This window comes from Neoarius graeffei, chromosome 21, assembly GCF_027579695.1.
Source record: "Neoarius graeffei isolate fNeoGra1 chromosome 21, fNeoGra1.pri, whole genome shotgun sequence".
In the NCBI taxonomy this organism is placed as follows: domain Eukaryota; kingdom Metazoa; phylum Chordata; class Actinopteri; order Siluriformes; family Ariidae; genus Neoarius; species Neoarius graeffei.
In genome coordinates this window covers 50,225,740-50,238,278 of record NC_083589.1, presented here as the reverse complement: position 1 = coordinate 50,238,278, position 12,539 = coordinate 50,225,740, and the positions used below count along the sequence as shown (strand labels likewise).

Sequence of the window (12,539 nt, the reverse complement as noted above, 5' to 3'; positions counted from 1 at the left end):
TAGCCACTTGAACAACTTTTATACCTCAGCTTCTCTACTGTACATATGAGTGAGCAATAAACACTATTATTATATATACAGGACACTTTTTCAATGGAATAAGAACGTGTTCTATTCCCTTCTAGCAGGTTTCATTCATTTGGTTTGATAACGTGCAATATTGTTAGCGTATCGCTTATCTGGCATGTATTACGTCACTCTACCCAATGGAGAATGAGCGTTGAATATGGTGTACGATATTGCATGGTTGTCAAGACAACATGACGTCACACGTCGGAGACGTAAAACTTTCACACTCGCAAGCGACTGTGACAATTTGGAAACAAACATGGCTGCCAGGTTTGCTTTGTTAAATACGGAAGATTATGAAATAATTTTGAAAGAGAAAGACGTGCTGAACACACGAAAGGAATGTGTATGTATAATAATATTGCCTGGCTTTTTTTCATGGTATATCCGATATATTCCATTCAGCTACTCGTCTTCGGCTCGTTCAGTATCATGCTAGCTGGATGGAATATATCCGATAGACCTCTCAACGCCAGCCAATATTATTTAATTAGTGTATATCAGCTGATACACAACCACTAATTGATGACAAGTTTACCTGTCCTTGTTTTTACTCTCCAGACAGGCAAGTCTGAACGAGGCAGCTGAAAGATATTATGGGAAGGCAGCAGGCATTAGACCCGATGTAAGTACCCTTGAGCTGTTCAACACGCATTGGAGTTTCCTGTATTATCCCAATGATTTCAGTGTCTAGATGCTGTGTCCAGGGCATTTAGGTTTGTAACCCACAAGCTGTGAAATTCTCTCCCTCAGTGTTTTCAGGATTGTACATCTCTTCCTAAATTCAGAACTCATCTCAAGTCTCATCTCTTCTCTTTCTGTTGTTCCTCCTCTCCTGATCACTGACTGTTCTGTCTTTTTCAGTGCTTTGAGCTTATCTGTTATTTTATGCTCATGTAAATTGTCGTTTTGTTTTTCCTTCTCTGTGTCTCGTATCTGTTAAGGTTTCTTTTGTAATAAGTAATAAAGTAGAGCCCTGCACTCCCGCGGGAGTCCTGCGGGACCCTCCGCAAAGCAGTGCGGCGCGGGACAAATTTTGAAAGCTCATTGCGAGCGCGGGCGGGACCGGAAGTGCACATATGCAGGCGCGGGTGGGAGCGGTGATAAGCTGCAGTCCCGCGAACTAAAAACGTATTTTAAACAGGTTACACAGTGACGGTAGGCTTGACTCAATGCTATCCCAGAAATCCTTCCTGTAATATGCAAATTTGGCTGTCCAATCAGAGGTGGCCAAATTTGCATATTACAGGAAGGATTTCTGGGATAGCATTGAGTCAAGCCTACCGTCACTGTGTAACCTGTCTCTCTGATTAGAGTTGTAGACTAACTCAAGCAGTAAATCACTTCACTCATGGTACAAAGCAAGCCCATTCACTTTTTTATGCTGATCAGAGAATTACAATGGTTTCTCATGTGACAAAAATGTGCGATTCGCGATTAAATATTTTAATCGCTTGACAGCACTAATAATTATTATTATTATTATTAGAGACACTACATGCTGAATTCAGAAACAAGGTAAATAATAACAAATGTGAACGTGAGCTGTAGATATTTATGCTCAAATCCACTCAAAGTAGGGGGCGGGGCACCATCACACTGTGTCAAGACAAGAACTTTCCTGAGAAATAACGCGAACGTCTGCATCATGCGGGATTTGTGGGCGGGAGTGGGACAAAATGGCAGGCGGGAGCGGGACTGAAAATCATAATTCTTTGTGGGAGCGGGACTGAAAAATCATAATTCTTTGCGGGCGGGAGTGGGACTGCACAATGCGGGCGGGAGCGGGACTGAAAAATCCGACCCGCGCAGACCTCTATAATAAAGTAATATGTCTTTATTCACTAGATAAAAAAAAAATCATATCAAGTGTAACAATATAAATGACAGAAATGCCTAAATGTAAAACCTAATCTAGAAACCTACATCAACTTGTACTTAAAAATTAATCTATTAAAAAAAAATCTATTCCTGCGGTCGTCGTGGCTCAGGTGGATAAGGCGCCATACCATAAATCCGGGGACCTGGGTTCGATTTCGGTCCGAGGTCATTTCCCAATCCCTCCCCGTCTTTCTCTCCTGCTCATTTCCTGTCTCCTACACTGTCCTATCCAATAATAAAGGTGAAAAAAGCCCAAAAAAATATCTTTAAAAAAAAAAATCTATTCCTAAAATGCTCTGCGCTCCTTCTAGGCATAATGCGGGATCTGTTCCTTAGGTGCGCAGAAGATTCCTTTACCTTAGGCAACAAGCTGAATAGTGGATGATCTGTGACATTTAAACTTGTTAAACAGTCGGTGGTCACATTTTTCAAGAAGACTAAAAATATCAAAATGAGTTGAAGTATAACGTCGTTTAAAACATCTAGTTAAAATTTGTTGTATAATAGTAAGATCAGACTGACTAGCAGCAATCACCAGTAAACTCTAAAGTAATTTAGAAAGAACAATGGAATTAAAAGGGTGATCTATTTCCAATTGCGAGTATCCTTCCTTACGAAGGCTTCTAATCATAAATAGACACTTGTTGGCTTCATAGAGCTTAGTCTTAAAGGGCATATCCTGGACCAATTTCGTTTTTTTTATATGAAAGTATATCCCTTTACACACTCATCCAGAAGGGTAATTTTGCACAAGGCCATCTGCCTACAGCAGAAATAATAATAAAATAACAAAACGCGTCTGGAAAAATCCCAAGGGAGTCTGGAGCCAGATTCGTGATGTTACCTGTGGAAGCGCCAGCAGGCTGTGCAAGCTTGCACAGTTTCAGTGCACAGCCTGTGTAGACCAAGCGCTCCCATTTCTCTCTCATTGTCCGGTCTTTTGGGAAATGATGAGTACTAATCCCATCAAGATTGGTGTTGCTACACCCTCCTACGATACATCTGTTAACCATTTTAATAATTACGCGATAACGTTGAAGAAATTTGCAGAAAACCACCAGGTCATTTTCTCATAAACCAGCGCTGACGTAGGATTCAGAGGGAGGCGTCCCGCACGCGACGTCACGAAAATCAATGTTTGCCGGGAAATCCAAACGCCAAGTTTTTTCAGAGGCGGACCAATTCGCATCAAATGGCTTGATTTCAACTGGATTTTTCTGGTATTGCGCACGGTAAAAAAAATTGTGCAAAATGTGACAGATATTTGACCAAAGCTTAATATAAAATAGAATTACATTGATCTTGCTCCTGAATTTACCCGTGATATGCACTTTTAATGTGCAAACTAAATTTGCAGTTAGCCTGCAAAGTTACCCCTAATAAAGTTATACTATCGTATTTCTTTGTTATATACCGTATCGCAGGATACACGTTGTCACCCCTCTTGCGCATAATCAGCTCTTTGGGTGATGTTTCTCTCTTTCTGTCATGCCATTTACTCTATAAAGCGTCCTTAGGTTGGGGAAAGGTGCTAAATTAAACTTGGGTGGTGTTGTGTAGCTCAAATTATTCGAACTGAAATAACTCTGTTCTATTTATTACCCTTCAGATATGTTGTACTTTTAAAATTCAATTTAGTAACTGTAATGTTGAGTGCAAAATATGTTCGACACAGAATAAGATGCTAAAATTTAAAAAATCTCTCTCTCTCAGTATGCTGCTGCGCTGATGAACCTCGGGGCCATCCTCCATCTCAATGGAAAGCTTGTGGAAGCCGAGACCAAATACTTGCGTGCGCTGCAGCTCAAACCTGATGATCTGATCACGCAGTCCAATTTGCGCAAACTCTGGAATGTCATGCGCAAACGAGGCCTGAAGAGCGTGGGGTCATGACCATCCTTTCTATCACAAGCTCTGTAAAGCTGATCCATTTAACAGTGAGAATTTGAGGCTTGTGAATCTCTAGTGTTGACAGATTAATAATCTGATTCAGCAGCACAGCACTGGTTTAGAGTAAAAGGAGCTTGCATGAGCCCTGTGGGAACACTGGTGAGGCACTGGAAAACTCGAATCCTTGCCTTTATGAACAGGCAGAACCAGTACTAGTGTGAGTCAAAGGGCACCTACAGTGTGACGTAGGCACTGGGAAAGCAAATGTGTTCGCTGTGCATTTTTATTTTGGAAATAAATTTGCATTACTGAAGACCACGATCTTAAATAAAAGGTCCTGAAACAATGACTCTCATGAAGAAAATTTAACAAAATGAAAGAGAAATTATTTGGAAGTGTCTTATTATTATATAGTGTTTTATAAAGTAAATGGTTAATTTATTACATCATTCTGTGTATTTTTTTTCCCACAATATCTACCTATGAGTGATTTATTTTATTTTTTTTTGGGGGGGGGGAATCTCTTTGGAAATTCTCTTAGTTATTTATCATGCTGCTTTATCTTATACATTTCATAATTGTAATTTTATCATTGTTATAGTTTATATGCTACATGGCCATAAGTGTGGACTGTATGAAGCATCACTCATTTTGTAACATGATTTGTGAGACTTTGCCTAGTACTGTTGAGTATTTAACCGTAAGAGCTTTAGTGAAGTTGATACAGATGTTTGGAACTAAGGCTCGGCCCACAGACGGTGTTCCACTTTATTCTGCAGGTTTTGAAGTGGTTAAAGTTTCCAGATTTTCCTAGGTGGTCTCAGACTTTCAAATCTCATTGTATGTCAAAATCTTACACGTTTAAAATTGGAAAGCTATTTTTATGGAGATCACTGATGTCAAGTTGGGACAGTTAAAGGGCTTCTCTAAACTGTTGCCAGAAAGACAGAAGGACACAATTCTCTAAAATGTCGTCATATGTGGCAGCATACGGTACGACGTTCCGTTTACTAGAATTAAGGGTCCTGCCCAAACAGTCCAACTGGTCAGAAAAACTGACCAGGGACATTGATTTGGTTGATTTGATGCGGTTATCAGTGGGTGTGGCTGACACATCTGAACACACTAATTATGAATATACTTTATATTTGGCTCTTCAGACTTTTGGGCATGTAGTATATAAGTAGTTCTTGTATCACACATTTGAAACAAAAGGCAATAAAAGTACACACTGAATTCCCAGAAGTTTATTGGGCTTTTTTTTTTTTTTGATAGATTATTCTTAGTTTACACCTTTTTTGATTCAAAAAATGCTCATATAATTCTTTTTTTACACTTGTCGCTTGGATAAAACTAGTAAACCTTTTAGAGCACAGTGCAGGTTTTAAACATCTTATTGGGCTGAGGGGTGTTGATTGATTTTCTGTATCAGCAGCTCTGAAGGTAATGTTGCCTGTACTGTAGGGCAGTGTTTTTCAACTACTGGGCCATCTAGTGGACCGCAAAGTTGTTGTTTTTTTTTTAAACATCTTATTGGGCTGCAGGGGCACCGCCAGAAATTTTGGGCCCCATGAAAGATTAGAATTTTGGGCCCCCTAACTTTGCCCACCCTCGTCACAATTGCACTATTGTCATTATTTGACTTTTGATAGCCCATGGACCTTGAGTTTGTGACTTTATTACATTTTATGTATTAACCTACCAGGGACTAGATGAAAACTGGTCAGTGACCAATTCTGGTGCATTTACAATCACAAATGAAAATTCAAGATTTTGCCACATGCCTTCTTGTGCTAGGACAATTGGTAGTGAAATGTGTGATGTGACTGCTAAGCAACACTTTAATCTAGCAAACTGTATATGGCGCTCGCTCATTAAAAACTTAAATCCTAAAGCATTTATGGGTTGTTTTGCTGCTTACCTCCTTCTCCAAAGGGGGGTTCAGTGGTTTGGTAGGGCAGAGGTCCCCCTGAGGCTGAATCTGTGCATATTTAGGGCACCCCATTAGTTATGAAACTGGTTATTAGCACTAGTTATTAGCACCAGCATAACATAATATTTCATCTTGTTTATCACACAAGTCAGTTCAGTTATTAAAATGGAAAAAATGTCACTGTACAAACTGTAAAAGTGTTCTCTTGATAGGCTAATCCAACCACGTTCATACTGTTCATTTACCATTTGCTAATATTTTGAACACACATGTGAGCGATAGCTACCTTTCTTTGGGAAAAACTGAGTGACCAGTTGCCTGCCTCTCCGGTCCCTCTCAGCTTTCAGCTGCCTTTCTTTACGTTTTTGACAGCCACTCTTCATATTTAGCGATCATAGACTGTACGCACTCCACTGCTGGCTGGCTGGCTGCTGCACCGCGACACAGCAGCAAGTAGCGTTGCACTGATCAGCACACAGATTTAACGCATCGCGCTTCTACCAGAACTGGACCGTACCATTTCGCAAAAGGGGGAGGGTTAAATGACAATATGTTGAAGAACTCAAGAAATGGACAACCTTGTTCAATTAGCTCATTTTACCAGATGGAATATTGCATTGTTATTTCAAAAGTCTTATTAAAATCATTAAAAGCATATTATCAGCCCCTTAAAGGGCCCCATGGCAGTGCTGGGCCCCTAGAATTGTTCTAACCTTTCCCCCCTGGCGGCGCCCATGTTGGGCTGAGGGTGTTGATTGATCTTCTGTATCAGCAGCTCTGAAGGTAATGCTGCCTGTAGGGTAGTGTTTCTCAACTAGTGGGCCGCAAAGGTTTTTTTTTGTTTGTTTGTTTTCCAAGTTGAAGTTAATTTTTTACTCATAGTAGAGTACAATTGCTGGGATGCATTTTCTGTCACATCCGCCACATTAAGCTACAGTCACACTACAGCTCGTGATGCTTTGCAATGGATTATCGATGAAAATGAGGCATTTTTGTGGCGATATACACGTGAGATAAAAGTTGTGGTCACACAGCAGGTGAACACTTGACTGTAACGCCTTTGCGCACTTGAGTCTGGCGCAGCTCGAGCGGCTGCACTCGCTCACGGAGCGCGTTGTACATGTGCTTGGGACCCAGTCATTATGGGAAACACCTGATACTGTTTTGAGCGCAATCAGCATGCACAGATACAGACGCTGTTTTCACAGAGGCTTTGCGAAGCATTATCATTATCACTGTCATGTTTGTTTCTAGCCATGTTTCTAACGCTGGTTAAATATTTTACTTTCTGTTTTGCTTTTGTAAGTATCACGCCTGCAAAAAACACTCTTCCTGCATTTAGATCCGTCTACCGCCGTCTATTTTGTAGTGTTCTGATCCCCAGATCTTTAACCCAGCCACATATAAAAAGTTGTAGCCTCTGTTCTTCCACGTTTTCATCTGTTTGTCCATGTAGAACAATGTCTGCAGCACCAGGTAGTTTGAGATGTCGGGGAACTCAACGGATGGATCATTTTCCAACTCGTAGGAAAAATCCTTCTTTGTTAGCGTATCAGGATTTATCACATTGAGTGGTTTCTATATCCACTTCTTTTGAGTGTACTTCTTCTTGATTTTAATAACTTGCTTGTTTTCTGTAAACAAACATGGCAATAAGTTCTCATGTTAATCGCCCAGACTCCACTTTTTTTTGAGTATGCCCTGCATGCATGGTCAGGGGTGCAGATAGGATTTTTGAACTGGGGGGGACTGAGCTGTCAGCAAATGATTCCATTGTGTGTGTGTGTGTGATATATATATATATATATATATATATATATATATATATATATATATATATATATATATATATATATATACACACACACCACCGTTCAAAAGTTTGGGGTCACTTTGAAATGTCCTTATTTTTGAAAGAAAAGCACTGTTCTTTTCAATGAAGATCACTTTAAACTAATCAGAAATCCACTCTATACATTGCTAATGTGGTAAATGACTATTCTAGCTGCAAATGTCTGGTTTTTGGTGCAATATCTCCATAGGTGCATAGAGGCCCATTTCCAGCAACTATCACTCCAGTGTTCTAATGGTACAATGTGTTTGCTCATTGCCTCAGAAGGCTAATGGATGATTAGAAAACCCTTGTACAATCATGTTAGCACAGCTGAAAACAGTTGAGCTCTTTAGAGAAGCTATAAAACTGACCTTCCTTTGAGCAGATTGAGTTTCTGGAGTATCACATTTGTGGGGTTGATTAAATGCTCAAAATGGCCAGAAAAATGTCTTGACTATATTTTCTATTCATTTTACAACTTATGGTGGTAAATAAAAGTGTGACTTTTCATGGAAAACACAAAATTGTCTGGGTGACCCCAAACTTTTGAACGGTAGTGTGTATACATGTTATTTCACCTCCCTCACTGCCATCACCAGGAACTACCTGCAGGCCAGGACAATGATAACATTTTAACATAGCCTATGGAAATCCAAAGTTTACACATTATCATCACGCACAGAAATTGCAAAACTGCAAAACTAGTTTTAAAACCGCTAAGTTCGAACTGTTAAACATAGCGAGAGGCTGGGCTACGTGTGTGTGTGTGTGTGTGTAAAGTGTAAACCAGTACATCCTGACTTTCTAACTATGCCTGTGTGTTGCGTGAGCAGCAGTCAGTCAACAACTCTTCGCAAAGTTTCCTTATGAAATAATATGCTCGCTGAAATTATGGCAGGGAACGCCAGATTAAACATTAAAACTGCCTTCTGAGCACTGTATCTACAGGCTACCACCGAAAGAAGGAGGCTACCAGAAAGGCAGCTCTACTCCGTACGATTTTACTTTCACTACAACATTACTTTGAACAGACTATCAAAAAATTGCAAGGTGATATGATAAAGTAAGGCACAGTTTACTTACAGTCGTTTTGTTTTTGTTTTTTTTTAAATGATGCAATCGTTTTCTGCCTTTTGGCACCCTTCATCATGCCGTGTTAGGGTCCTGAACTAGGAGGAGCTGTCCCCGATATGCCTGTCAAACTTGTTGTGGGTAACCATAGCAACCAAGCTTGAGCTCGCAACCTGTGCAGTCTGCGCAGTTGCAACTATGTATGTACTGCTGTGCACCTCAATAAACCGAATGGTAATTAGTCTTTTGATTTTTCCGTGAGGTTTGCCTTATGCAAAGAAAGACAGCATAGACGTTTTTTTCCTCCCTATAAGTGGGGGGGAACGAACGAGGTGAATTTATATCTGGGTGGGACGAATCCCCCCCATCCCCCCCTCTATCTGCGCCCGTGTGCATGGTTTTATGTTGGCTTCTGGCACATCCATCCATCCATCCATCCATTATCTCTAGCCGCTTTATCCTGTCCTACACAGTTGCAGGCAAGCTGAAGCCTATCCCAGCTGACTACGGGCGAAAGGCGGGGTACACCCTAAACAAGTCGCCAGGTCATCACAGGGCTGACACATAGACACAGACAACCATTCACACTCACATTCACACCTACGGTCAATTTAGAGTCACCAATTAGCCTAACCTGCATGTCTTTGGACTGTGGGGGAAACCGGAGCACCCGGAGGAAACCCACGCGGACACGGGGAGAACATGCAAACTCCACACAGAAAGGCCCTCGCCGGCCGCTGGGCTCAAACCCAGAACCTTCTTGCTGTGAGGCAATAGTGCTAACCACTACACCACCGTGCCACCCCTCTGGCACATCCATACAGTTTTAAATACAATACATACAATTAAACAGTTGTTTTTTATTGCATTTATTTAATTCCTGGGCTCCCATCTGTAACAGGGAGTGAGGTTGCATCCCATTAATACACTTTACAGTAGGTTATTAGATCCTAATATAATAGATGAGCCAGAATAATTGGGGGTCTTTTTTAATTGGCCCTGACTCGTTGCAAGTATGAATAGGTGGGCCTCAAAACCGAGAAGGTTGAGAACCCCTGCTGTAAGACAAATCACAGGTTTATAAAATTAACTTGTTCATATAATGCATTATTGTTTATATTGTAAAAGCTTGTTCTTAATGTTTAGGGTGTAAAGAAAACAAATTAAAGAATGATGGACATATAAATTTGTTAGCAAATGGAGGTCCCAGTATGATGCCCAGTCCCTTTTTTTTCGCCCTTCCCACAGAAAATTAAAAAAGGATGGATGGATGGATGGAAGGAAGGAAGGAAGGAAGGCTGGATGGATGGATGGATGGATGGAACAATCTGGCAGTTTAGATTGATGCATCAGTTTAAACGGCAATGATAGAAATGAGTCAAGGGAACATTCATCTATTTTTATCAATTAGAATTGATTATACATAGCTTATTACAGATTATAATTGATCATAAATTGATTATTCTTGAAAAAGTATCAACAGCTGGTCTGTCAAAGCTCATATTTTTAAACTTATGTGTAATTAGGGTTAGCAAGAAGATTTACCCATAACATCAGTCGTGTATTGCTCCAAGGCGACAGCATTTTATTGGATAGCATCATAGAAGATTCAGTGATATTGTCAAATTTCAAATCATTGCCTCACGATATAAATTTGTATTGTATCTTGAGAAAGCCTGCGGTTTATATACCCCAATACTGACTCCCATGCCTCACTCCCCTAGTAAATAGACTAGCATAATGTAAGCACATACTGTATGTGTGATGTGCATTAACTAAAGAGCCCAAACATTTTCCAGTGTGACAATGCCCCTGTGCACAAAGCAAGGTCCATAAAGACATGGTTTTTCAAGGTTGGTGTCAAAGAACTTGAGTGGCTTGCAGACAGCCCTGACCTCAGCCCTGCTGAACACCTTTTGGATGAATTTGAATGCCAATTGCACCCCAGGCCTCCTCATGGAAGATCAGTGCCTGTCCTCAGTCATGCTCTTGTGGCTGAATGAGCACAAATCCCCAAAGCCACACTCCAAAATCTAGTGGAAACCCTTCACTGGAGATGGAAGTTATTAGCAAATGGAGGAATAGGATTTTCAACATGTGATGGTTATGTGTCTGTACCTTTACCTTACCTAACCCAAACCCTTTTTAATGACTGGGTTTGGTTACCTCAAAGTGAAAAAGCCTTTATTTGTCATATGTGCACTCAAGCACAGACTTAAGCACACCACCTCTGCATTTAACCCACCTGAAGCAGTGAACATGCACGTGCACACACACACATACGTACCCAGAACAGTGGGCAGCTATGCTACAGCACCCGGGGAGCAGTTGGGGGTTAGGTACCTTGCTCAGGGGCATTTCAGCCCAACCTCAGGCCATGTTGACCTAACCGCATGTCTTTAGACTGTGGGGGCAAACCAGAGCACCTGGAGGAAAAACACACAGGCATGGGGAGAACATGCAAACTCCACAAAGAAAGGGTCCCTGTCAGCCGCTGGGCTCAAACGCAGAACCTTCTTGCTGTGAGGCGACAGTGCTAACCACTACACCACCGTGCCCACCACCTTAGTCACACACATTGCTAAAAGATGCATCAAACTTATAGCCATCTCTATCCTTGCCTTTCATATGATGTCACATTGTATAATCAGGACCACTTTGAGATCCAAATAGAGGGCTGACTGCATCAATGTCTGAATTTCATTAAGAAGATTAATTTTCAGGCGGCATGGTGGTGTAGTGGTTAATGCTGTCGCCTCACAGCAAGAAGGTCTGGGTTCGAGCCCCGTGGCCGGTCAGGGCCTTTCTATGCGGAGTTTGTATGTTGTCCACGTGGGTTTCCTCCGGGTGCTCCGGTTTCCCCCACAGTCCAAAGACATGCAGGTTAGGTTAACTGGTGACTCTAAATTGAGCGTAGGTGTGAATGTGAGTGTGAATGGTTGTCTGTGTCTATGTGTCAGCCCTGTGATGACCTGGCGACTTGTCCAGGGTGTACCCCGCCTTTCGCCCGTAGTCAGCTGGGATAGGCTCCAGCTTGCCTGCGACTCTGTAGAACAGGATAAAGCGGCTACAGATAATGAGATGAGATTAATTTTCATTTATACTGATAATCGACATTCTTAACACACAACTACATACAACACATCCTCAACAAGGACCATTGAAAAGGACTTTCCATGTCATGCTGCCTTGTAACTATGTTAGGTAATTAGTTTTATCAGTTTTGTCAAAGTGTTGTTTATTCTCTTCTGAGGTAACGTGAATAATTTCAGCCATCTTTCACCTCTAGTTACATTGTAGATGTGCAGTATAACTTGCAATATATAACTGTCAGAGGCTGCTATCTTTTCAATAAGTCAATTCAGCAAATTTCTGCCCTATTAAAGCTGCCACAGTCAACAATTATGCTGTCACTGGGAAGTGATGAATTTATGCATAGCACATAAAAAAATTTCTGTCATTCGATGTGACAGTCACTGCCAAGTTCCAAACCATCTCTGTTATAGCAACAAATGGAGAACCAATTTGAAATTAATGCCCATGGTTTTGGAATGAGATGTTCGATAAGCACATCCATCCATCCATCCATCCATTATCTGTAGCCGCTTATCCTGTTCTACAGGGTCGGAGGCAAACTGGAGCCTATCCCAGCTGACTAGGGGCGAGAGGCGGGGTACACCCTGGACAAGTCACCACGTAATTGCAGGGCTGAAACATAGAGACACAGACAACCATTCACACTCACATTCACACCTACGGTCAATTTAGAGCCACTAATTAGCCTAAGCATGTCTTTGGACTGTGGGGGAAACCGGAGCACCCAGAGGAAACCCATGCAGACATGGGGAGAACGTGCAAACT

At 41.3% G+C, this 12,539-nt stretch overlaps 1 protein-coding gene across 1 annotated transcript in view; it reads left to right on the top strand.

The window, feature by feature from the left end:
* tmtc2a (transmembrane O-mannosyltransferase targeting cadherins 2a) overlaps window positions 1-4,178 on the top strand; it is a 77,236-nt gene extending 73,058 nt beyond the window's left edge. Inside the window, exons 11-12 of the mRNA XM_060903675.1 lie at window positions 631-694; window positions 3,664-4,178. Of these exons, the coding sequence (XP_060759658.1) occupies window positions 631-694; window positions 3,664-3,843 (244 nt within the window). The 3' untranslated portion in view covers window positions 3,844-4,178. The remainder of the gene's footprint in view (window positions 1-630; window positions 695-3,663) is intronic.
* Window positions 4,179-12,539: the final 8,361 nt, after the last annotated feature.